At 36.7% G+C, this 26,862-nt stretch overlaps 2 protein-coding genes across 6 annotated transcripts in view; one reads left to right on the top strand and one right to left on the bottom strand.

Moving 5' to 3' along the window:
• On the bottom strand, positions 1–24,445 carry LOC126821264 (ribokinase). Of its 4 annotated transcripts, none has more exons than XM_050549661.2 (9): positions 24,343–24,445; positions 21,900–21,970; positions 20,124–20,256; positions 14,901–14,964; positions 14,544–14,606; positions 12,976–13,140; positions 12,464–12,555; positions 11,519–11,707; positions 1–4,481 (listed from the first exon to the last, which is right to left on the bottom strand). In XM_050549661.2, exons 2-9 carry the CDS (start codon positions 21,959–21,961, stop codon positions 4,305–4,307), a joined length of 945 nt encoding a protein of 314 aa, XP_050405618.1. In that variant the 5' UTR covers positions 21,962–21,970; positions 24,343–24,445; the 3' UTR covers positions 1–4,304. The 4 variants fall into 4 exon arrangements, with proteins under 4 accessions (XP_050405618.1, XP_050405620.1, XP_050405619.1 ...); XM_050549663.2 differs by having other exon boundaries at positions 24,316–24,427; XM_050549662.2 differs by lacking the exon at positions 24,343–24,445 and adding an exon at positions 23,978–24,298.
• The window catches only part of LOC126821268 (cyclin-dependent kinase 2-interacting protein), a 45,777-nt gene that overhangs the window by 10,562 nt on the left and 8,353 nt on the right, over positions 1–26,862 (top strand). The window contains exon 2 of one of the 2 annotated variants that reach the window (XM_050549669.2): positions 24,803–24,881. In XM_050549669.2, coding sequence (XP_050405626.1) covers positions 24,809–24,881 — 73 coding nt within the window. In that variant the 5' untranslated portion in view covers positions 24,803–24,808. Of the gene's footprint in view, positions 1–24,734; positions 24,882–26,862 lie in introns of those variants that run through there. The other variant, XM_050549668.2, reaches the window with a different exon arrangement.

The following is a 26,862-nucleotide window of genomic DNA, read 5'->3' on the forward strand; positions in this document are numbered from 1 at the left end:
GTTAAACCCCATTTTTCTTCTCTCTCTCTCTCTCTCTCTCTCTCTCTCTCTCTCTCGTACATTTATAGTTCAGTGGTACGTTCGATAATATGTAAACAAATTAAACCCACAAAAAGACAAATATATAAATAACTGCAGCCTGACTATGGTACGAAGTATAAAACACGTAGTATTCATCGAGAAATGAAATACGTATAAGAACGTCCATATGTAAGTTGTAACTACAGCACGTATAAATCCATGTATAAAGAGTAAGACCTACACTTAACAAAGACCGATCTGCGTAAAACATACGGTCGAACAAGAAATCGCACGGTAAATTAGATTTAACACCTACGCGTCAAAAAAAGCCTGCTGGTCCTTGATAAAACACCTTTGGTGCAGTTAGATTTGTTGCGATATTCATACAAATTGACCAAAGTCATTAGAAATCTATGCCTAAACCTATAAAGATAGGTTGCCAGGCAACGAAACACACGCCCACAGCAGCTATATCGTCCGGGCAGTCAACAAGAATTGTCGCATATTTTTACTTTTTTCCGTAATGAAACATTTATAATACATTAAAATCTGATTAAGAATAACAACTCATTAAGTAATTATCAGAAAACAAATAGAATTTGTTTGGTTTTTATAAAAAAGTTCTGCCCCATGCTAACGTTTAGTATATAAAACTTTTAACATCATGGATTTAGCTGTTCAAGTCATAAAGATTCATTGAAAATCAAAAAACTTGTTCGTCTCAAAACCTTAAACTCTTTGTATCAATCTGAAGTCAATCGGGTGATAACTTTAGCCACTAGAGCGTCCACAAGACTTTTGATCAAGGGGCATAACTCTGGCAGTAATTATACGAAAATCGCTGAAAATCAATAGGCTTCTTCGTCTCATGACCTTAAACACTGTGTATAAATTTAAAGTCAATCGGATATTAACTTTAGCCTATACAGCGGCCACAAGCAATTGTGGACGCCGGACCGACCGACCGACGGACGGACGGACGGGGTGACAACAATATACGACCACATTTCAATGTGGGCGTATAAAAAACACTATTACTACTTCTCAGAGTAATCACACCATTTATTGCTAATTCATGACAAGCCTAGTAATCCAATAAACAATCAGATCCAATCACACAAATTCATAATTGTGGCTGTCAGTAAGATCTGAGTAATTTTCATCTAGTAATATAGTACATTTTCCACAATGCTACCTGTTGACTTGTGTTAAAATTGAGTATATAACTCTTTTATGTTTATTTTCTGAACAAGGTAGGATAAACATTTTGATTGCTTTTATATACCTCATTGCAGGTATTGGTTTTCAAATTTGTATGACTTATTGAAATTAACATAAATATGTTTAAACAGTATTTTTTTAACAAATAATTACACACAATATATATATATATAATGGATTTGGAATTCCGTTATGCTACTGTATTGCTAGTATTAGTTTTCAAATTTGAAATTAACATAAATTAGTTTAAACAGTATTTCTATAACATATAATTACACACAATATTCTTCAAAAAAAGTAGGGGATATTCAGAAACAATACAAAACTACGGAAATGCACTGCTGCTTTTATTAGAGGTAACCAGTGTATGTTAATAACAGGCCAATTGCCTACACATGAACATAAACAGTTCATATGGGCGGCTTATCTGACGGCCCCATTTCACTCGCAAAAAGATATACCGTCAAAAGTAAAAAATGGACGTTTTTGATTTTTGTCTTAATAATGAGTAATTGCTCCACCAATTCTCAGACATTAAGCAATTCGTCGTGGCATGCTCCTTAATCAACCGTCCAATCACGATTTGGGGCATTTTGACCCACTCCTCTTGCAGTGCCACGGCCAATTCTTGCAGTGTTGTCGGTTGATGTTGACGAACACGTCTCCCGATCAAATTAAAAGTAACACACTAAAAGCAAAGATACGCTAAACAGTAAATCTTATGCAAGAACCGATAGGAAAGCAAACATGGATAGATAAACCAGTACGCGGCAGTTTTCATCAACCCTTCCTTGAAGTGTCAAATTTGACAATGAACCCCTCATACGTGTATGGCGATATTGCATGTCGCATGTGCAGCTCAGTGGTTCTGTTGGGGCGATAAGTTCTTCATCCGTGAACATACTCTCAAAACATGTCAAATGTCCATGGCTATTTATCATATCGCAACCTGCATAGGTATTTGCATTTCAATATCCCCTACTTTTTTAAGAGTATATATAATGGATTCGGATTTCCGTAATGCTACTGTATTGCTAGTATTAGTTTTCAAATTTGTATGACTTATTGAAATTAACATAAATTGGTTTAAAGATACATTCCCGCGTACAAACTTTGTAATTTGATGATATATTATCGTGTGGTTCAAATCAGCCTTATAGTGGTCCGAATCAGCCTAGTGGTGGTCCGAATAAGCCTAAAATTTGGTCCGAATCGGACGTGGTCCGAATCAGCCATGGTCCAAATCAGCTTGGTTTCTCAGGAAACACTTGTCTGTGATATCACCCAAAGTGGAAGCAGATAAGGAACGAACAAACAAACTCTGGAGCATCTGATGGAACTTTTTCTAGTTTATATACTATTATATCACTATTTAAGATACTTGTATATAATTTTTTCAGTGACAGTTTTATTAAATAAAATATTTCATGTTCTCAAATTTAATTTAATTTTTATAAAAATATATTTCTTTAAAGCCAGTAATATGCCTGGAGGATTGAATTAATAATTATGATTTAACATGATTTATGACTTCATTCGTTTCTAATCAACTATGATCACAATAGAAGTAAAATATTCACAAATCAATAAGTTACTTGATAATAATTAAAATAATAATGTAATACAAATATGACCCCAAAATGTGTTATACTTATAAACTAGAAAATGGAGAATAATAGTATGGTTTCTACAGAATAAAATATATATTCTTAAAACGTATAATTATATTTTAAATAGATTAAACTAATTATCTAAATATAGATTGCTAGAGTCAATGAATAAACCCATCCAGTAAAGGTTGTCAGATGTTAATCAAAGGCTAATACAAATTCAGCTTGAGATAATATTCAAATCAACTAAAAGGTGATACTTAAATACTATATTAGAACATTGCTTGACTGTTACAACTCATAAGTATACAATGGAGATCATCATAACTATATAATTCACAAACTTAATGGGGGCAAGAAATTAATGCACTAAATGCGACCAATCATCAGTTGTATTAATTTTAATATATTTTACGTTCTATAAAAATATAAAATATAAAAATCAATGAAAGGGGCATTATGGAAGAATAGATAAAGAGCTGGCAGTTCTCACTATAACAGTTAAAGATAGGTTGCCAGGCAACGAAATATACGCCCACAGCAGGTAAATCGTCCGGACCGTCAACAAGAGTTGTCGCATATTTTTACTTTTGTCGGTAATGAAACATTTATAATACACTAAAATCTGATTAAGAGTAATGACTCAATAGGTAATTATCAGAAACACTATGTATAAATTTAAATTCAATCGGTTATTAACTTTAGCCTCTATAGCATCCACAAGCAATTGTGGACGCCGGAGGGACGTACGGACGCGACGACAATATACAATCACATTTCAATGTGGGCGTATAAAAACTACATAATGTAAAGGGAATATACTGAAAATTTCAGTCAAATTGTTCCACTCTACACCAAGATATTAGCGATTGAATGTTAGGCTTAGCCACGATCGTCATTCCTAAAGTCGGTATGATAAAAAAAAAAACATAGTCTCGATTATTCATTTTTTGATTTAATCATCAATGAGCGTTGAGCAGCAGATGGGATTCAAATCCAGTGAAAATTCGACATATCAGATGGCCTTGAGAGTTGATTAAGGTCTTTTCATGTTAATAAATGTCTAATTAATAGTTTATATAATATTTCAGGCCTAAAGAAAGACCTGCAATATGCAGATTTAGCTCTTGCATAATGTATGTTTAAAGAGTACTGTGTAATGATGTAATTAGCTAACTGACAGCCTTTACTTCTATCTTTAAAAAGCTTGTATTCATTTCTATACATATCCCCCTCCCTAACATCAAATTATGACCCATTACATATAATTCATGATATTCATATGCAGTCTATATTAGATCAGATGAATCTTTGCACATAAAAGATAGTCCAAATCACTTGATGGAAGAATTCTTCACCATAGTCAGAAGACTAAACTATGTAAAGCAGATGTTAAATTAACCTCTTTGATTCACAACCCTGTATCTTAAGATGCATTTGTTATTAGGTTAACTATTCAAACAATTCTTGTGGAAGTTCATTTCTATTTTTATAACTTAATTGAGTTCCTGGATACTGTACAGTTATGGCTGCCACTCTATTTGATCTTTTAATAGCTTCTAAAATTGGTATATCTGATTGACAAGCCAGGTAGTAAGCTAAACTACCTAAAAACGCATCCCCTGCTCCCTGAAACATAAAATAAAACAAACTAAGAAACAAATCTTTGTACATAAATATATATACTGTATTTACAAAGTTATGCACCCATATAATTCTGATATATTGCCATGTGTAACAAGTAGTTATAAAATTCCAAATTGTGTAATGTTAAGAATGAAGTTTGGTTGAAATGTTAGGATATATAGTTAAATTGTGACTTTGACATCATACGAGCATTAAGTCACTAATGCATTTTTCAAATATGGGTATTTAATGTCTCTGCCTTGCACAGTTGAAACAATGTTTTTTAACATGCCATAAAGAAGATTGCCATATTTGCAAAAATGGTGTATAATTCGACAGGCAAGGTTGTGCTTGCAATTAGGATTTTCTACAATTTGATCTCAGCAGTTTACAAAATTTTTAAAGAAGTTATTTCCATGATTTTTTTAAACTAAAACTTATAGAATCCAACACTACTGAAATAATAATGATTTTTATAAAACAATTAGACTCTAATTGTTTAATAAAAATCATTATTATTTCTTATTATAGTTGGTACGGATCGGCAAGCTTTCGTTCTATCGTATTACGAAAACCCGCAATTTTATAGGAATATTACTGGCATACGCTGAAGGAAGCTATGCCTTTTTACAAGTAGGTGCGGATCGGCAAGCTTTCATTCTATCGTATTACGAAAACCCGTAATTTTATAGGAATATTACTGGCATATATTTGAATACCATACGGGAATTAAATATGAAAAATAGCGAGGTGTTCCTATTTTTATTACGCGCGGATTTGAGTATTTTGTTGACATTTTATAAAGAAGAAAACGATTCTTATTCAGGATGTTCTGCATTCATTTGCTGCCGTATAAACGCCGTAATTTTGCAGGAATATTAGGCCTACTATTGTGAATTTGATGCTGAAGCAGGATCGACAAGCTTTCATTCAATGTATTACGAAAATGAGTTATTTTGTAGGATTGTTACTGACATAAATTTGAATACCGTACGGGAATTAAATATGAAAAATAGTGAGGTTCACCTATTTTTATTACGTACGGGATTTGAATATTTTGTTGACATATGTGATTTTTAATGAATCTGTCTGCTTAAATAACGATAAGAGTTATGTCCCTTTATTCTCGGTAAAATGTCCGACAAAAACATTTTTGAAATCCCATCACTGAATTAGAGTAATCAGAGTGTTCACGATTTTAGATTGGATTATAAATAATTGAATAAATTATAAAAAAATTGGAATTAATGATATGAAAAATAATAACAAATAAATTGTGATATAAAGCTTTTCTTAAAGTAGCTATTTATCTCGACAATCGGTGCCTGAATACTGTCAGACACCGATTGTCGAGATAAATAGAGCTGATCAGAAACCATCTGTCGCCTGATCACTGGTTTATCCGACCAGAGAAGAAAGTGTCAAATGAACGGACTTAAGAACCTCAACGAAGCCACCTCATGAGCGCCAAAGTAGCAAGTCCTTACGGAGGGTATTGGGTACCTCCCCAAGAAAATTTTGAAAAATAGATTAATGCAGTCTGGCAGTATTTCAGGCACTGATCGATATAAATAGAGCTTACCAGATGCCGCCTGTCGCCAAATCACTAGTTTATCCGACCCAAGAGAGGAAAGTGTCAAACGAACAGAGTGAGTGAATCAAAGTGAATGAATATTTTCATCACGATATTTTGAGAAATAGACTGCTGGAAATGCAGTCGTGGAGATCAATAGAGCTGACCAGATACTGTTCGTCGCCAAATCACCAGCTTATCCGAACAGAGGGGGATTCTAGGGGTCAAACGAACTGAGTGAGTATATCAAAGTGAATGCCTATACCCAAAAACTTTGAGGATCATAAAAAGCTCTCCTCAAGTGGTTTACATGTTATTGTTAATAGTAGCTTTACAGCAGGATGGGTTCGGTAAGAAATCACCCACTCTACAACATGCAAGTTTATGACTGAGTAGGAATGTGGGATTTAATCACCGTAGAAAGTATTGATTACCGAAACATATCACAAATACTTTTTTGTATTTTCTAAAAATATTTGGGAGGGGGACCAAACAGAGAGCAGACCAGATTTATGGGAGGGGGGGGGGGGCAAGTGGCACCGCCACTGCCGTTAAGAAATGCGGCCTGTAGACGACAAACAAACAAGTACAAAAAATGGGCATGGGCCCCTGGGGGTCGTGGATGCACCAAAAACGATAGGGATCATCCTTAGGGTATAAGGAATAAGTATGCAAAGTTTCAAGACAAATCATTAAGAATTGTGCCCTGTAGGTGACCCACAGGCAGTGGCGGCGCCAAAGGGGGGGGGGGCAAGCGGGGCATTTGCCCCCCCCCCCCCCAATAATTTTAGAAAATAAAAAAAGGTATTTGTGATACGTTTCGGTAATCAACACCTTCTACGTCCGTTTGACACTTTACCTCATCGATCAGTGCCTAAAATACTGCCAGGCTGCATTTCCGGCAACCTGTTTTTCAAAATTTTCTGGGGGAGGACCCCTACCCCTAGTTGAAGCTCGTGCCTTTGCCCCCTTAACGTTGGACTTTGCCCCAGCTTTGCCCCTCCAATCACCGACGGCTGGCGCCGCCACTGCCCACAGGCACATACACATACAGAAAAAATCATTTGAAAAAGGTGTAGCACTATCCATCCGTCGAATATGAAAAGCGGTGCCACCAATTTTACCATATCTAATGTGTTAAACATTCTCTGCTACACATTTATTGTTAGCCTGTGATCGTCTAGGTTCGACTCTGGCGTGGATATTATTGTAATTCTCTACGGTTAGGTCTTCACTCACTGTGTACGTATTTATAGCTCATTATTACGTTTACAAGGAATAACAATACAAGAGTTTCTTTTCTACATTTTATGTCAAAGCAGACTACAATAAAACAAGCTATAACCGTGCAGGTTATAGTAGTTATATGTTATAATTTAAATCTTGAATGTTTAAGATAATACATTATTAATTTTAAAAGTGAAAGCCTTCAAATTGAATTTATTTAAACTCTCGGGACAATAACTATTATATTCCTTTAAAACATTAATTGTATGTGTGCTATTAAAAGGTGACTAGCCAATGATGAAATGTTATGTAATGCTAATGACATGTTAATTTATTATAATCCCTTGTTGTTTATAAAACTGTTATAGATAGAAAGTATTTTCAAAGTAACACAAAAAAACCTTTCTTAAATAGTAAAAAATCTGTAAATAGGCGAACAGCCTTCCCAGATTTCTCTCAGCTACTAGTTTCGTTCTTATTCGAACTCTTCAGGCTTAAATGAGGATGTGCGGTGGCCCTCTATATATAGTGTCGGTGGGCACCGGAGCACATGTGATGTCACAGATGGACCGGAGTCGATCTTTGGCACCGAAGTCGATTATTCCAAAAAGTGTGCAAAGATATTCGGCAAAGAATTTGCCTGGTGGTAGTCGCACTACACTTCAACAGACATACGAGTAGAAATGTTATGATTAAAATTATAGATCTTTTTAAGACTGACCCAGATAAACGATGTCGTAAGGAAAGCCAGTGAATTCAAATGGATTCACACTATAAGAACATTCGCACCGGATGGCATTAACGATAAGATGTAGTCCCGAGGGGTCCCCCACTTTATTATTTAATCTTTCTTAAATAGGTTGTAGTGTGAATGAACAGATGTATAGTATATGGATGGTCAGTTTGTCTACATTGATTCACCGAGTGATTTATCCAAAGTTTTATTTCAGGAGAACCCACTTGAAAATGTCAAGAAGATTGACTGTGCCTTGCTGCCTCCATGCCTGTTCCCTGATCCCTTTTCATAAATTTGAAATAAAATATTGTTTACAAAAAAAAAATCAAGAAGATGTTTTGAAATGAAGCTCGAAAGAGTCAACAACGTGACCATGTTATGGCAACGGACTTCAGCGTCTTGCCCTGGTTATGGTTTGACACCTACCGATTGCGGATGGAAGGTGGTTGATGATCTCCTCCAGCCCATTTGGTTTAGCGAAGCTGCAATACCAGGCAGTTTGTTCAAAAAGAAAGATGCAGCGATGAGACAATCGTTGTTGGGAACGAATGTGACACTGCATCTCTTGATGATTCTGATGATGAACCCTGGGCAGAAGACTTTTGATTCTGATCCAGAGGACATAAACTACCCCACCAATGAAAATGTCTGGGTCAATTCTAAATAAAAGTGTCAAAACTTGAACCATAAGAGTTTTGATAAGAAAGAAACTTACCCTGTGTCCTATATGTTCTCGGTTGTTATTGTTGTACGTTCGGGGAGGGGGTGGTGGAAATTAGGGACATCTTGCGGATGTACATTACCACTGAATATGTCTGGTAATGTTCGTTACATGAGCATGTGCTGAGAATTTTGCAACAAGTTTCGTGCGGTCAGTAAAAGGACTAATTTAGCTTAGATTTTTTTTAAAAAATTTTTTTATTTTTTTTGGGTGGGGGGGGGGGAATTAGGGACGTCTGGTGGGGTTACCCCACCACCGAAATAGTGTGGCGGTGGTCATTGATAATACATGTGAATATGTTGAACATTATGCAAGAAATTTTATGCGGTTAGTAAATGAGCTAGTCTAGCTTAAATATTGGGGTGGGGCACCACTGAACATGTCTGACAGTGGTCATTCTTGATACATGTGAATGCGCTGAACATTTTGCAACAATTTCATGCGGTTAGTAAATGAGCTAATCTAACTGATTTATTTAGGTGAGGTTTCGAACAGTATTGTCTCAACGTTTTTAAGCAAAATACGTTACTAAATGCCACTTAAAGACTATTATCATTGTTCTTATTTAATATAACCCAGTCTAACAGTTTACCAGTGATGCTAATCAGGGCAATACCTCTATAATTCTCAGAATCGTTTAAAGATTTCTTTCTGTTTTTAGGAATAGAGATTATAGTGGATAACGTAAAATTTTGTGGATTAAATCCACGACGTAGCATAGCTGATAAGACAAGTGACAAGTGACAATAATTTATAAATGGGGAGCATGAATTATATGATCAAAAATTTGACCGATATCACCATCGTTTTTACAGTGCTTTAACTTTTTGACAGCTTTTAAAATAACTGAAACAGGGATTTCAGGGTTATCATGACAGTTGCCATGTTGGGAGGGTTCCGTAACATTTGACTCTTCTTGCTTAAATGAAACTAAATTAAATAATTTCTTATATTTATCTACAAAAACTTGACTTATCTTTTGGGTCAGTCTTGCCATCGACATTATTCGGTACACCCTTACTTGAACCTTTTATTTTCTGAATTTCTTTCCAGAAGTTTCTACTCGTTTGTCACAAGATTTTCAGCTAATTTGCTTGCGATAATATTCTCTCTATTGCGCTTAATGTCAGCCAAATGCCCACAACAAGGGGAGTTGATATCTTTCCAAATGTTATGCCAAAATATTGCAACTTTTCTGAATGGTTCAACATTATCGTTCCAGCCAGGAATTACTCGTTTATTATTACTAGCTCTTCAAGCTAGCATCAATGCTTATTCTTACAAGTTTATTGTAGTAATTATCTAATTCTATGCGATAAATTGAACATGAGAGATTTGAACATTTTATGGCACTATAAGGGACTTCAATATCATTAAGAAAATGTTCAAGTTCGTCTTTGTATGCAAGCAATTGTTGTTTTGAAGCCATCTTCGAACTCCATCAAGGCATTGGCCTAATAAACATACTTTATAGCTCAATTAGAAGGAGAGTTATTGCGTCCAAAGTCTCTGCCAATCAAATTGCTAATCGCTCTACTTACCCTGAGCAGAAAATGCTCATTATCGAACTTAGTCAAGGTATTGATGTAATGAAACTATACACCAAGTTTCATCACTCTCACTTAATTAGAACTAAAGTTATTGTGTCCCAAAGCATCAACCAATCAAATTGCTTCTCTGCTTACCTTAAGCAGAAAATGCTCATCTTCGAACTCCATCAAGTGTCCTCACTCTCACTTAATTAGAATTAAATTTATCGTGTCCCAAAGCATCAACCAATCAAATTGCTTATCAAATTCTCATCTTCGAACTCCATCAAGACACTGACACCCACACCAAGTTTGAACATTTTAGCTATTAGAAGGAGAGTTATTGTGTCCCAAAAAGTGTGATGGACAGACAGACGGATGGACAGACGGACAGACAGACAGACAGACGAACAGACAAACGAACGAACCCATTTTAATAGTCCCCTGCTTTCTTCGAAAGCCGGAGGACAATGACATGTCTCTCAGTCTATCTCACTCCCATTAAACTCGCAGAGCGGTTTGCTGATGGAAACCTCTACACGAGAATCAAATGGTCGTCTAAAGAACCAAATGGGTGTCTGATTATTTGAGGCCTGGTTTAGCTCTTTTATAGGATCCAAAGTTTAATCCAAACCTTATTTGCTTAGATTTCTGTAATTAATTAGGTGATTGGTCAATTACACCTAATGATGTCAAGAACATTGTCTTTGAAAGAACACCGAAAACAATAAACAAATCAGCCTTAACTAAGACCTTATGACCTATAATCCTTTAGTGGCATTTAGCAATTGGAAACATAACAAAACTATACAGTTATATGGGACAACAATCACTGGTTTATTATACACAAGCACGACGTTTCGATAAGTATTCTCTTATCGTTATCAAGCACAATGACATTTAGTAAACTTGTACATATATATAGACCCTCAAGTTTACTAAATGTCATTGTGCTTGATAACGATAAGAGAATACTTATCGAAACGTCGTGCTTGTGTATAATAAACCAGTGATTGTTGTCCCATATAACTGTATAACCTTATGACCTGTTATTCTCCCAATAATTGGTCACGGACATAATATTGATACAATTCTCATATGCTATTATTCATAATAGCATAACTCACCTAACTATATTGTTACAAAGGCTTGTATCATCACCTCTCATTTCTACTTAAAATCTGTCTGTACTACTGTTGAGCGGGGATTTTTATATATCTATTAATGGGGAATAATGAACGATAAAATACATACTGTTGTATCAACAGGAACAACTGGAAATGAAGGTACATGAATAACATTTCTATCATTAGCTGTTGCATATAATGACCCATGTTCACCAAATGTTAATATAACAGTTGAACAACCTTTATCTAACAAGGCAGTTACTGCTTTCTTACCATCATCAAGACTTACAACATTTAATCCTGTCAATATTTCAGCCTACAAAATAATAAAATACAAGTTCTATATTAGTTATAAGTTGTAACTTCAATGACGTCTTCATTAGCTCATTGGTGCAGAAGTAAACTTACTGCTCTGGAATATTATTTGTGCAACAAAAACTCCATCGAAATACAAAAGTTATTCAACTGAGAAATTTCAAATTAGCAAATGGCATAATAATAGGTTGATGCGTGTCCAAAACAAAGTTTCCTGAAAATATCTTAATTAAAAATCCATAGAAATCTACTGAAGCTGTCGTTGTATTAGCTAACAGGCATGTTTTTTAAAAAAAAAGAATTTAATTCTGCTATAGTGTAAAACACTACTGTTTTTGTTCAGATTATTATCCTTTTGTTTCTTATTTTGCTTATGCCTCAGAGGTTACTATTTGGATTGCATTGAACTCTTTGAGGTTGATGGAAAAGTGGATGGTGGCTAGTGCATAAAGCAATTTCCAAGTGTCTATGCATATAATAGCTATGCTAATTCTCCAAAAATGATAATTTAAATTTTTTTTTTAATTTTTGTGCTTTAATTGTTAGCTATTTTTTTTAAAAAAATGACATTTTTGACAAACTACTGGGAACTATACTTTTAAGATTTGGATAAATATCAAAAATAAATGTTCCTAAGTAATCTCTCCTTTGAAATAGTGCTTTTGGCCAATAAAACGGGTGCTTGGCAAGAAATTAATGCTATTGGATCCAGACTGAAGTCAGCCATAACAGTTAATCAATGGCATGAATGACTAACCTCTGTTTCATTTGCACAAAATATATCACAGACTGTATAAAATTCAGGATCTATATCACATTCTGCTGGTGCGGAGTTAAATATCGTCTTTACTAAAAAAAAACAAAAAACATTCATGTTACAGTAAACTTGCTGCTCCAGAATAATAATTGTGTACCAAAAACTGCATGGAAACACAAAAGTTATTAAATTCAGAAAATTTCAAATTAGCAAATGGCATAATAACAGGTTAATGTGTGTACAAAGTTTCATATAGATTTCTTGAATGGTTTATCAGAGAGGCTCGGGATAAAAAATTAGATACCAAACACTAACTCAAATATATTTAGATAGAACTACTATTATAGGCTGACACGTGTACAAAGCTTTATAAAGATATCTTGAATCGTTTATGAGATAAGCTCCAAAAAAGGTATCAGAATGTAAGGATGTAGGGATGGACAGAAGGATCCCATATCAATATCCATTCCATACATTTTTTCACACGGGATAAAAATAATATGCATATTTACCTCCATGTTTCTTGGCCATCTTCATAGCAAAAAGAGAAATATTGACAGATATTTCTAACTGACAAATCATCACTTTAGATTTTTGAATAACTGATTCTGCAGCTTGAACATCAGCTTCTGATATTAAATCACATGCCCCAGTAACAATAACTATACAATTCTGTCCTATAAACAAATTTATTTTATGATCAGTAGTGGAATACCGCATTTTATCAGTGAAATAAAAGTGTTATTCCACTGGCTCCAAGCGGACAAAGTAGTCCATGTTGTTTTTACCTAAAATGATTGTAAAATCATAAAATAAATAGAACATTTGTCGTTTTGTCGTGAATAACATATTTTATTTCATCTCTAAGCAAGAAAACGTTTATATTTTCACTCATGCTACGCATTCGTAAAAATATACGTTTTCTTGCTTCTCGATGAAATAAAATATGTTATTCACGACAAAACGACAAATATCCTCTATATATTACAATTAGTCTAGTATATCATGTAATCATATTGGAATCAAATAATTATTTTCATAAAAGATTAAACATCATCAAAGATACATTATTTGAGATTAGATAAAGAGCTGGCAGTTCTCACTATAATAGTTAAAAACTAGATAATGTAAAGACAATTTGCTGAAAATTTCAGTCAAATTAATCCATTCTTCACCGAGAATTTAGCGATTGAATTTTCGGCCTAGCCTCAATCATCGTTACTAAAGTCAGTACGATAAAAAAACATACTCGCTTATCCATTTTATGATTAAATTATGAATGAAAGTTGAGTAGCAAATCGGATCCTAATCCAGTAAATATCGCAGGCCAGCGATGACATCGAGAGTTGATTATAGTCTGGAGAAGTTAATTAATGTCTAATTAATAATTTAGATAACATTTCAGGCCTAATGAAAGACCTGCAATAGGCAGATTTAGCTCTTGCATAATGTATGTTTAAAGAATTTTATACAATATGTTATCATACAACAGCTAATAGCCAGACAAACCATTTTAAACTATGCGACAATAGGAACCCAATAGTTTTTGATGATTCTCAACAAATTTTAACAATTTGCCAAGAATGATTTAAAAACAGAAACTGAGTCCTGAGTTGTAGTGATATGTAGTGATAAGGTTTACACCGCGGAGAAAAGGAAAATGTATAAATCAACATATGGCACTAAAAGGCCACCGTAGATATGTGTTTCATATGTGGAGAATATGGGACTGGCACATAAAGTTAACCATGAGGAATGGTAAGATGGTAGAACTCCCCTCCATCAGAATATGCATGTGTGGTTTAATGGTCTAGAGCAAGACATTAAGTAATATCTTTCAATGTATTATACAATGTCTTGCTCTCGATACCATTAAACAACTTAAAATACAGACACTATCCCGCACATTTATTTCAGTGAAATCGTAATGTGAGTCCAATATTCCAACTAGTATAAATAATGTATGATTGGCACATTACCAGTACCATTATTTGAAATATTAATTTGAAATAATGGTACGCCAACATCAAAGGATGACGTCACATCTGTATTTTAAACAGTAATAATATACAGTACTTGCCATCTTGACTAACTGTTATAGCAGCTGTTGCTGTTGATGCTTCAGGTGTCTGTTTTACATAATCTTAAATAAATCCTTATAAAAATTAGCATATAATCTCATGCCCTATGTCAGGACTAAGCACACCAAACTGAAATTTATTTATTTCCCAACTAGAGAAGATATCAAAAACACTAAGAGCTTCATATTTTATTATTTGTAAGAAAAGACTAAACCAAGTCTCTTTACCTGTACACGGGGGGTGGGGGTGGGGGGGGGGTGTAAATCACTAGATATGTCCTGCCTTTGCTAATGATCCCTATGTGCAAGCAGATTATTGAAATGAGTGGACATTAAACCCCATTTCTCTCTCTTTACCTGTAATCATTCCAATATCGTTAAAGTTCTTCATATATTCATTACCAAAATCATCTTTACCTAGCTATAAAAACAAAATGTTTTAATTACAAGACGTTTTAAATCACAATATTCTGAGATGCAATGAAAGCACTCCACTTATTTGACTGGAAGTGCTGGTGAGACAAGCAGCTTAAATCTGATTGTCGACTAAATAATTAGTCAAAAGAACATTAACAACTTTACTTTACAGTGAAAGGGGTAATAATCAAAAGATAACCATACATGCCCTGAAAAGCAGTCGCATTGAGGAGATAAGCCTCTCAAGGGCTGCTTGGGGGGTTCTTTATCACGCTCATTGCAATGCTGCTTCGAGCTGACAGATTTTGCAGTTGGGGGCCCTGAGAGACGACATCCAATATTATCCCACAGATGCTCGATTGGTGAGAGATCAGGAGATAATGCTGGTCATTCGAGCACTGCCATGTCCATGGAGACATGCTGTATACACTTGAGTCCAGAAAAGTAAAATTCTTGATGACATCTGCAAAGTGGCACAATGTTCTTGTAGTACGGGTCGTTTAATCTGCCTTGACATGTGTACTAGTAGCCTAATCTCAGGAAAGAATCCAAAGTACTCATGCCCTCTTGAATTAATGCATTGCCGCATTCCTGGTGTTCAGGAAATCGGGTGTCAAGCTTGGTTTATATTTGTAGAACTGTAGGAGTTGTACACATTCTATGTCAACTCCAAGAAAGAATTTATCTGTGGTGCAATTGTATAAACATCATTCTCTCATGTTATCATTGTGATCTGATTTTGTTAAATTCAGAATTGTAAGATTAAAGTATATCTCTCAAACGAGATTTACAATTATTTATTTATTGTTATACTAGGTCATTTCGGGACTAACATGGTTCAGTTTTATTTCCATAATTCGTTTGCGCGTAGGGGTTTATAGCAGTGGGAGGAAACCGGAGGGCCCGGAGAAAACCCACGAGGTTGGACAGGCGACCCTACTCCTTGTCACGTACAAGTGGGAAATCGATTCCTAGTCTAAAATTCTCTCAGTAATTGTATTCTATAGAATTGTGACCTGTGTGTTCCAGTTCAATTACTAAATGATATTGAAAAAAAAATTATTATGCATCGCTACATCACGGTTAGAAACATATTATTGGAGAAAACGTATAAAGGAAACATCAAAAGGGGCCTTCACACGGGACGTGAAAATATATTAAATATAGGATTAGTAGGTTTGTTAACATTGAGATGTATGTTTTGTTAAAGGGACAATAACACTCTTGCTGGCTTGACAGCTCCAGTAAATAAATATTAGCCTTATTCTAAGTATTAGATGTTTAAGTGTCCTACCTGTTGTGTAAATTATCCATTACATCCTACTTTACTTGTCCAGAGGGTTCGAAAATATTTTTAAATCCAAGTCACATTTGAAAAGGTTTACGTAAGGCTTTTCAAATCTTTTAGTTGAATTTTTCAATTTTTTAAATTAGGTGTGTTAAGATGAAATTTGTATCATTAATTAATTGGAATATTGTAAAATAGTACAATTTGTTGACCATAATTAAGATTGGGACATATTATTCAGTTACAACAAGAGTGGTATTGAGCCTTTAAAGCGGCAGTGCGTCCCTGTAATCCAGAATCATTTCTAGTCATTAATCATACAAATTGTTGAAAATATGTGGTGTTTAACAACTACTTGACACAAACTAGGTCATTTCCGGACTAACATATGGTTCAATTTTATTTCAATAATTCGCTTGCGCGTATGAGTCTTTTCGACAGGAAGAAAAACTACGCGGTTGGACAGGCGACCCTACTTTTTGACAAGTATAAGCGGGGAATCGAAACCACGCCACTTGACTCAATGATAGACTTTATGATACAACGCGCACGCGTTAAACCATTCTGCCCCCAACCCTTCGACTGTTTCAGCTCCGTACTTGAAAATATGTCCATTATTTATGTTGAAAAACTATTAAATACCAATTAAAGATACATTATGGGAGACTTAGATAAAGAGCTGGCAGTTCTCACTATAATAGTCACAAACTAGATAATGTAAAGTGAATTTGCTGAAAATTTCAGCCTAGCCTCGATCATCATTACTAAAGTCGGTACGATAAAAAGCATAGTCTTGATTATCCATTTCATGATTAAATCATATATGAAAGTTTAGTAGCAAATGCGTTCCTCATCCAATAAATATCGCAGGCTAGCAATGAGATCGAGAGTTGATTATGGCCTGGAAAAGTTAATTAATATCTAATTAATAATTTAGATAACATTTCAGACCTAAAGAAAGATCTAAAACAAGCAGATTTAGCTCTTGCATAATGTATGTTTAAGGAATTGGAGTTTTTATACATTGTATTTGAGAAATATGGAGTTGTTTTAAGACCATAATAAATTACATTTTAATTTCATACCGGTTATCTTTGTTTTTTATAAATTAACTAGCAGGATACCCGGCTTCGCTTGGGGGTCATAACTCCGAAACCGGAAGTGGCAGACTAACGCCACCTGGTCTATGTTACTCCCCGGTCCGAGCTACCCCTATACCCCAAATTTCAGACTCGGGGCAGACCTAGTGTAGTCGCCAACCCCGATCAGACCGGCTTCGCTCGTGGGTCATAACTCCGAAACCGGAAGTGGTAGACTAACGCCAACTGGCCTATGTTACTCCCCGGTCCGAGCTTCCCCTATACCCCAAATTTCAGACTTGGGGCAGACCTAGTGTAGCCGCCAACCCCGAACAGACAGACTTCGCTCGGGGGTCATAACTCCGAAACTGGAAGTGGTAGACTAATACCACCTGGCCTATGTTACTCCCCGGTCCGAGCTACCCCTATACCACAAATTTCAGACTCGGGGCAGACCTAGTGTAGCCGCCAAACCCGAACAGACAGACTTCGCTCGGGGGTCATAACTCCGAAACCGGAAGTGGTAGACTAACGCCAACCCCGAACAGACAGACTTCGCTCGGGGGTCATAACTCCAAAACCGGAAGTGGTAGACTAACGCCACCTGGCCTATGCTACTCCCCGGTCCGAGCTACCCCTATACCCCAAATTTCAGACTTGGGGCAGACCTAGTGTAGCCGCCAACCCCGAACAGACAGGCTTCGCTCGGGGGTCATAACTCCGAAACCGGAAGTGGCAGACTAACGCCACCTGGCCTATGTTACTCCCCGGTCCGAGCTACCCCTATACCCCAAATTTCAGACTCGGGGCAGACCTAGTGTAGCCGCCAACCCCGAACAGACAGACAGACAGACAGACAAACGACAGACAAACCGGAAGTGGTAGACTAACGCCACCTGGCCTATGCTACTCCCCGGTCCGAGCTACCCCTATACCCCAAATTTCAGACTTGGGGCAGACCTAGTGTAGCCGCCAACCCCGAACAGACAGGCTTCGCTCGGGGGTCATAACTCCGAAACCGGAAGTGGCAGACTAACGCCACCTGGCCTATGTTACTCCCCGGTCCGAGCTACCCCTATACCCCAAATTTCAGACTCGGGGCAGACCTAGTGTAGCCGCCAACCCCGAACAGACAGACAGACAGACAGACAAACGACAGTCACAAAAATATATATAGATAGATAGATAGTGATAAGTCTAGTTACATAAGTAGTTAATTGTGGTCTGAATCTTAGTTAATCTTGGAAGAGTTACTTCCCTTTAACTGTCTTGGCCTTTGATTTATAAAAAGACTTATTGATGTTTCTACTATGTATGAATGATCTGCCCATGGGGAAGAATAAACATGTGGATCTTTGAATGGTGTTTTCTTTAGGCAGTGTCTATTTTGCCAGCAGTCGTGCTCTGATTGGTTCATTTTCATTTCCGTTTGACATGCGCAGTTCTCTTATTCCTGGACTTAGCAGTTTTCGCTTTGGCAATGATGCCGGCTATTTCAACTCATGGGCTACTTTGCCGTCTGACATTAACCCATAACCAAAACCCGAACCCAAACCCTAACCCAAGTTCTATTCGTCTTCCGTCTAACATTACTTCTTTCTCCGTTTCTTATAAAGGGACGAAATAGCTATTCTTGAATTTCTATGGTAAAAACTTTTAAAAGAAAATAAGATAATAAATGTAAATTGTAGAAAAGCATTTAGAATATTATTATATTTTGGTCGAGGGCGCATTTCTGCGGATTTGGGTTTTTAATTTAAGTACTAAGACTGTCAGTGGTTTTTGTTTTTCCTGTAAAATCGTGCTTCTGCGCCGAACTTGAAAGACGGAGTAGTCAAAATGGTGGAATATATCAAGAATCGCACAACAGCGCATGTCGAACGGAAGTGATGGAAGTAACGGCAAAATAGCATAAACGGAAGTTTTGCCGGTGCTGGCAAAATAGACACTCCCTTTTCTTTATTGAGCGTTAAAGAAGATTGAGAAATAGTGACACCGCCAGTGGGATTAAAAACCCACATAATATTATAACAGTGCTGCATTTTCATTGTTGCTCATATAAATCAGTCGTTCTAGCACAATGAACTTCATCTAAACAGGATGTAGATGTGACACTGAAGACAAAAAGTAATTTCCTTTCATCAAATTTGGTTAAGTTGAATACACACGATCAGAGGCGTAGCCGTGAAATATACATTGGGGGGGGGGGGGCGCAACCCTAACCCTAACCCTTTTTTAAAACCCTTAAAAAATATAAACAAACACCATGTGGCCATGCTGTCTACACAACTCTTTTGCTCATTGGCCCCAGACACCGCATACAAAGTATCATTGTTACGTGGGTGGCTGAGCGGGCGATAAATATTTGGTTTAGGTGATAATGTTTTAGGGTACCTACATGCGATTCACTCTGATAAGTGGCAGAAAAAAATTAACAAAATATTACTGACAGGCTAACTAGACACAATTTTATGGAACACAAGTTACTTTTCACTTCACACATGTTTCCAGGATGATTCTCTATGTGTTTTATTTTAGCAATGCAAACCATATTGGGATATGTACAGGTTTTATACAGATAGAATCTTAACTAATCCTAATAATTGTTGTAAATAAATAGGAGTTTAGGCCTACTATGTAAATTTGAGGGGTGGGGGGGTCCAAGTATATTCAGACCCCCCCCCGCCCAGAAAATCAGTTGGGGGGTCAGACCCCCCCCCCCCCATGTGTGACGCCCATGCACACGATGATGTTGTTTTGGAGGACAACATACTTTATTCCTGTTTTCAGACTAACCTTTGATACCATAACACACTCAGCTCCCATATATCTAGCCATAACACATTGATTAGCTCCTTTTCCACCAAACCCCTTACAAAACTTGTTTCCTTTTATTGTTTCCCCTGGCTTAGGTTGCCTTTGTGTGTAACTGAAATTACATAAATTATTAGAAATAATGAAACAGCACCCTTGAAAGTAAAAGCTGATATTGATGCAGCATTTGACAGCAACCTCAGCATCAACCTTATACTTCTAGATCTAACTGCAGCATTTTATACCATCGACCATAGCATTCTGTTCAATTGACTGCAGTCATCTGTAGGAATTAAAGGATCGGCACTTGATTGGTTGAAGTCTTATCTAACTGACAGAAGCCAATGTGTTCATATTCATAGCAGCAACTCTGTATATAAACCACTGTCAATTAGAGTGCCACAGGTACTAGGTGCACTTCTCTTCTTACTGTATGTACTTCCACATAAACAAGATATCAGCTATCAGGATTTTGCTGATGACACGCAATTGTATAACACATTCATTCCTTCAGACCATATATCAATACATCGTTCCCTAAAGAAGCTAGAATCCCGTATCAGTGATATCCGAACATGGAGGAATTAAAACAAATTACCGATAATGCTCAACAACGAGAAGAAAGAATTTGTGATGATAATACTAAGGTCAAAACTGAACACTTTCAACTTTTCACCAGAGCTAAACATCAACGATACTGAAATTTCACCATGATTTAAAGCACGAAATCTTGGATTCATCATGGACTAGACAATGTCTCTCATCCCACAGGTCAACTTTATACATGAGATTAAACCAATATAAAGAATCAGGATCGAGTTGTATTAGCATTGGTCATATCCCAGTTGGACTATGGAAATACACTCCTGGATGGCATTCCAGATTTCTCCCTCAACCCTCTTCCAAGTGGTACAAAATTGCTCGACAAGTTGCCAAGTCATCTTCTAGGGATCATGTAACAGAAACTCTTAAAAGTCTTCATTGGCTGTCTGTGAAAGCATGGATCGACTTTAAAGTGCTATCGAATGTGTATAAAGCTTTGTTTTCTGATGCTGTTCCCTCCTACATGAAACAGTTCTTCATCTTCTACAAACAGGAAAGATCAAATATTCATTCATCTACAGATACTTCTTTATTTTACCCGTGCTAGTTCAGCTCAGCTCTGAATGTAGATCTCATTACACTCACCTGTACAGGGCGAGTGTAAAGAAACCTACGTTCAGAGCTGAACTATACCTGCGCCTGCTTATAAAAGACTCAGGGAAAAACTATCTTTCCCTATAAATGGTGTTCACATGTGAAATAAGTTACCAAGAACAAGTTCAACTTTTGTTAAATTTAAATCAGAGTTGAAAACACACTTGTTTAAATATTACTACAAACTGTGATGTGACATTTGTAAAGTGCTTTGAAATATCACCAGATATAATGAAGCGTTATAGAAGATGAATAATAATACAGGAGGTAGTGTGCCAATCGTACATTATCTATACAAGATCACGGAAAATATTTGGACGTATGTGTTGATTTCATAGAAATTCATGTGCGTGACAGTGTATCTGTATTTTAAGTTGTTTAAAGGTCTATAGCAGTATGAATACAATAAATAATGTCTCACTCTCGACCTTTAAACCACACAGAATGAAAACCTGAAGTGTTTGTGTAATTTTCAATAACTAGGTGGGTTTTGGGTTATTTTGAATATGGACTAGGATTAAATTAAAAAATATATCATTAACTAGTGATAATTATTAGTACCTGATTAAATCTATAATTGAACTACCAACTACCACAATATCTATAGATTTATCATCTGACATCTTCAGTTACTGTAAAGCAAAAATATTTTAAAGGAGCAAAACCTCTTAAATTTTTTTAGAAGATAAACACTTCCTGTTTTGCATTTAGAGGGGTGTTATTGTGCAATAGATATGTCCTGAGATCATTAGGACCCAAGACATGTTACTAGGTGGGCTTATAAAAATAAAAATCAGTCTCTGTGTGTCCAAAGAAATTAAATAAAATGGGTCTTACGTCCTACTTTTCTGCAAAAACTGGGCTAATGGTATAAGCCATGTAGTATGTGAGGGAAAATTTGTTAGGACAGTGTCGTTTCGGCCTCCTGTCAGGCTTTTTCCCCATGCACGGAAATGAATGTGAAGACATGAACTCAGGTTTTTCGTACCAGCCCATTATATTGTTTATTGCGAGGCCCAACAACACTGGGATTGACAAGGGACCGCCTAGTTAGTGGGCTAGCTTCTTGCTGATTGAGCCACCATGCATCGTATGATTTACCCAAATCTACCCGATTCCACCATTATTTCAACTTCTAAGACATTAATTTATATTAATATTTGATAATATACCATTCTTTATGCCAAATTGGGTATGTCCTTAGGGTACAAAGAATAAGTATGCAGAGTTTCGAGATGATACGTTAAGAATGCGGCCTGTAGACGACAAACCAACAAATACAAGAAATGGGCGTGGTTCTGCCCCTGGGGATCGGGCATGCACCAAAAACAATAGGGATCATCCTTAGGGTATAAGGAATAAGTATGTAAAGATTCAAGATGATCACTTAAGAATTATGGCCTGTAGGCGACACACAGACACACAAAAAGGAAATGGGCGTGGCTCTGCCCTTGGGTGGTGGGCATGCACCCCAAACAATAGGGATGTTCCTTAGGGTACACAGAACAAGTATACAAAGTTTCAAAATGATACGTTAAGAGATGTGGTCTGTAGACGACAAACAAATACAAAATATGGGCGTGGCTCTGCCCCTGGGGGTCGGGCATGCACCAAAAACAATAGGGATCATCCTTAGGGTATAAGGAATAAGTATACAAAGTTTGAAGAAAATCAAGTAAGAATTGCGCCCTGTAGGCAATCCACAGACATACATACATACACACACAGAGACAGGGGCGACGGCATAATACGTCCACATTATGAATGTGGACGTATAAATATACCATACTCTTCAAAAAAAGTAGGGGATACAAAACTGTGGAAATACACTGATGTTTTTATTAGAGGTAACCAGTGTATATTAATAACAGGCCAATTGCCTACACATGAACATAAACAGTTCATATGGGTGGCTTATCTGACGGCCCCATTTCACTCGCAAAGAGATACACTGTCAAAAGTGAAAATGGACGTTTTGATTTTTGTCTTAATAATGAGTAATTGCTCCACCATTCAGCAATTCGTCATGGCATGCTCCTAATCAACCGTCTGACATTAACATTAGCATGACACTCATTTACACGCATCTAAATGCGAGCACGCCTATCGGTGAAATCCAGAGTAAATCTGGACTCATCTGAGAACATTACATGCGCCCCATCGACAATTACCCCAATTTCTACGCTGCCTACACCATTGACGCCTGTTTGCCATGTGCTGGCGAGTTAATGGAGGCACAACACACGGTCGTCGCACATGCAAATGGGCTGCATGTAGCCAATTTCTAATCATTTGGGGTGTAACTCGAATTCCTGTAACTTGGTACAAGTTTACAGAAAGCTGATTGGCCGTTTGTCCTTGATTTCACAGGACCTGTGTATGAATGTATCGATCCTGGGCTTGTGTAGTGGCTCTAGGACGACCAGAACGAGGTCTATCATCAACATTGTGTGTTTGTTGGTACCAGTTCCACAGTCTGCTGATCACAGACTGTGACACATTAACCATGTTTAAATGTTAGCTACTGCTTGCTGTGTAGAACCCATTTGAAGCATGCCGATAGCATGTAGACGTTCATCATGTTGAAGACATCTTATTTCAAATTAAACGTAACACACTAAAGCAAAGATATGCTAAACGCAAGAACCGATAGGATAGGATAAACCAGCAAGCGACAGTTTTCATCAACTCTTCCTTGAAGTGTCAAATTTGACAATGAAACCCTCCCACGAGCATGGCGCTATATTGTGTGTCACACTTGCAGCTCAGTGGTTCTGTTGGGGCATAAGTTCTTCATCTGTGAACATACTCTCAAAGCATGTCAAGTGTCCATGACTATTTATCATATCACAACCTGCATAGGTATTTGCATTTTAATATCCCCTACTTCTTTTGAAGAGTATATTTATTGACTGTGGATGTTGGGCATATAAACTGCCAGCATGTATCTCAAAATTAAAGGCTATTTTGGCCATACATTGGGTATTTGAGAGCAAAGTTATACATGTTATATATAGGCCTATTCTTCAAAGACAGCGTCCGGACTTTCAAACTTAACACGCCTCTTCGAAAGAGCACTGTGACGAGTGAATTGGGGCGAATTGAGAATTTAATGACTTGAAAAACAAAGCTATAATATTGAGAGTTATCTTTAATGATTGTAAAAATATGGATCTTTAAAACGACCGAAACGATAACAAGGATATATAAAAACATTTTTTTAATTTAATTTGAAATTTAAACGGGTTTAATATTGGGTTATAATATTTTTACGACAGAATTATATATTAATTAACTCCGGCATAACTTACTTAACTTAAGGGTAAAAATCCTTCATCGTTTTAGAAATGACTTGATGTTAAAATTATATTACACCATGTAAACAAAAACATTGCCATGTGCTGAGATAATGATAAAGGTCCAATATTTTTGTTAACAATTATCTCATTTATTTGTTTTAATAGGGCAGCATGGCAACATCAAGTAAAGACACTGATAACAAAGATGTTAAGGGTCTGGTATTTTCACCAATAAAGTCACCAGGTAATATTTGAAAATAAATTAATGCGGTTGATACCTAAGATCTATAGCCGTAAGAGGTGTTGTTTTGATCTCGAGTCTGTACTATGTGACTAGTTACTTTACCAACGTAATTCCTCTAAGAATTACGTTACTAAAGTAACTACTATGTGACATGGTGAGATCGATGCCACTACACATATTGTGTGTAGTGGCGGCGCCAGCCGTCGGTGATTGGAGGGGCAAAGCTGGGGCAAAGTCCAAGGTTAAGGGGGAAAAGGCACGAGCTTCAACTAGGGGTAGGGGGCCTCCCCCAGAAAATTTTGAAAAACAGGTTGCCGGAAATTCGGCCAGGCACTGATCGATGAGGTAAAGTGTAAAACGAACGGACTTGCGAATCACGACGAAGCCCACTCACGAGCGTCAAAGTAGGGAGTCCTACTGCCAGAAATGCTGTCTGACAGTATTCTGTCAGGCACCGATCGTCGAGATAAATAGATCTGCCCAGATACCGTCCGTCGCCTGATCACTAGTTTATCCGACTAGAGAACAAAATGTCAAACGAACGGACTTGCGAACCTCAACGAATTCCCCTTATGAGCGCCAAAGTAGCGAGTCCATTGGGGACCTCGCCACGAAAATTTTGAAAACTAGACTATCACAAAAGCTCTACAACATGCAAGTTTATGACTGAGTGGGGATGTGGGATTTATTCACCGTAGAAGGTATTGATTACCGAAACATATCACAAATACTTTTTTTTATTTTCTAAAATTATTGGGGGGCAAACAGAGGGCAGACCAGATTAAATTGCCCCCCCCCCCCCCGGCCCGCCACTGATTGTGTGCATGCATCAACTATGTGTGATATGTTTATAATCTATGTATAAATTAATTTTTTTACTTACATGTATGTGTAGTGTACGAAGTTGATCGTTGTTCCACTTCTGTGTGTAGAAGCATGTGCCAGATAACCATGGCATATGTCATCTTTGTATGAATTCTAGCTTTGGTGTCTTCCCACTACTAACATCCTCGGTATCCCGGGTGGTCTCATTCCATTCTACTCCACTATATCCTGGGTTCATCCATGAGGTATTCACATATTTGAATTATCTGCCCCTGATCATGGCTTGATTCTACGAACCAATCAAAAAACTGTTTACAAACCAGTCTTAGACTCGTTGCTTACGTTCACAGCAATATGGCAGCATGTTTGTTGCAACTTCCTTTGTATTTAACAATTGTCTTGATTGGTCGATAAAAATAGCAGTCATCAAGGGCAGATAATTTGAATATGTGTCTCCCCAATGGATGAACCCAGGGATTAGTGGAGTGGAACGAAATGAGACCACTGGGGATAACTGTTTACAAGAAAATTATTGAAATAAAGATATACCTATGCTTGTTAAATGCGAGTGCACATTAATAAACCCATTTCCAGGCCTTCACGTTTAAGGTGCACTTTTTTTCCTGCTCCTCTCGACGTACCTCAACTTCCCTTCGCGGGAGTCATTAAAGACTCACGCAAATTAATAGCTTAATCGCTCTACTAAATATTAAGATTAATAACTATTTTCATTTTTTGTTTATTTTTAAACTGCATATGTTTGAGCTATCAGTTTCCATGATAATAATTCTGAAGCTACCATATTCACCAAACATATCACCCTCATTTTTATTCTGATATCGAATGCTAATGTAAGGCAGCTAGTATCTTCGATAAGAACATATGAATTATAAAGAGAATATTAAACAAATCTAAAGCATAAATACAATTTGGATCTCCTTATTTCATGAAATTGTAGTATTACTCTTGCAATATAATTAAGAAGAGTTTTTTACGGGAGCTTTTTTCTCATTTTTGAAATTGACAGGAGTTTTTTATGTCTCAGGCACAATTTCATAAATCTGAAGGCCTGCTTTTCTTTCTCTCTGGCATAGCATAATTCAGGAAATTGAATGGGGATGGTCTGAAATACACATATTAGACATGATAATCCCTT

Source organism: Patella vulgata, chromosome 5 (assembly GCF_932274485.2).
Source record: "Patella vulgata chromosome 5, xgPatVulg1.2, whole genome shotgun sequence".
Taxonomy (NCBI): Eukaryota; Metazoa; Mollusca; class Gastropoda; family Patellidae; genus Patella; species Patella vulgata.

Coding starts and splice junctions, on each gene's coding strand:
- LOC126821264 (XM_050549661.2), bottom strand. CDS start 21,961: ATGTCAGATGATAAATCTATAGATATTGTGGTAGTTGGTAGTTCAATT. Junction 14,965..20,123: donor AGTGTGTTATGGTATCAAAG/GTTAGTCTGAAA, acceptor TTGTTTTTATAG/CTAGGTAAAGATGATTTTGG. Junction 11,708..12,463: donor TTTGTGCAAATGAAACAGAG/GTTAGTCATTCA, acceptor ATTATTTTGTAG/GCTGAAATATTGACAGGATT.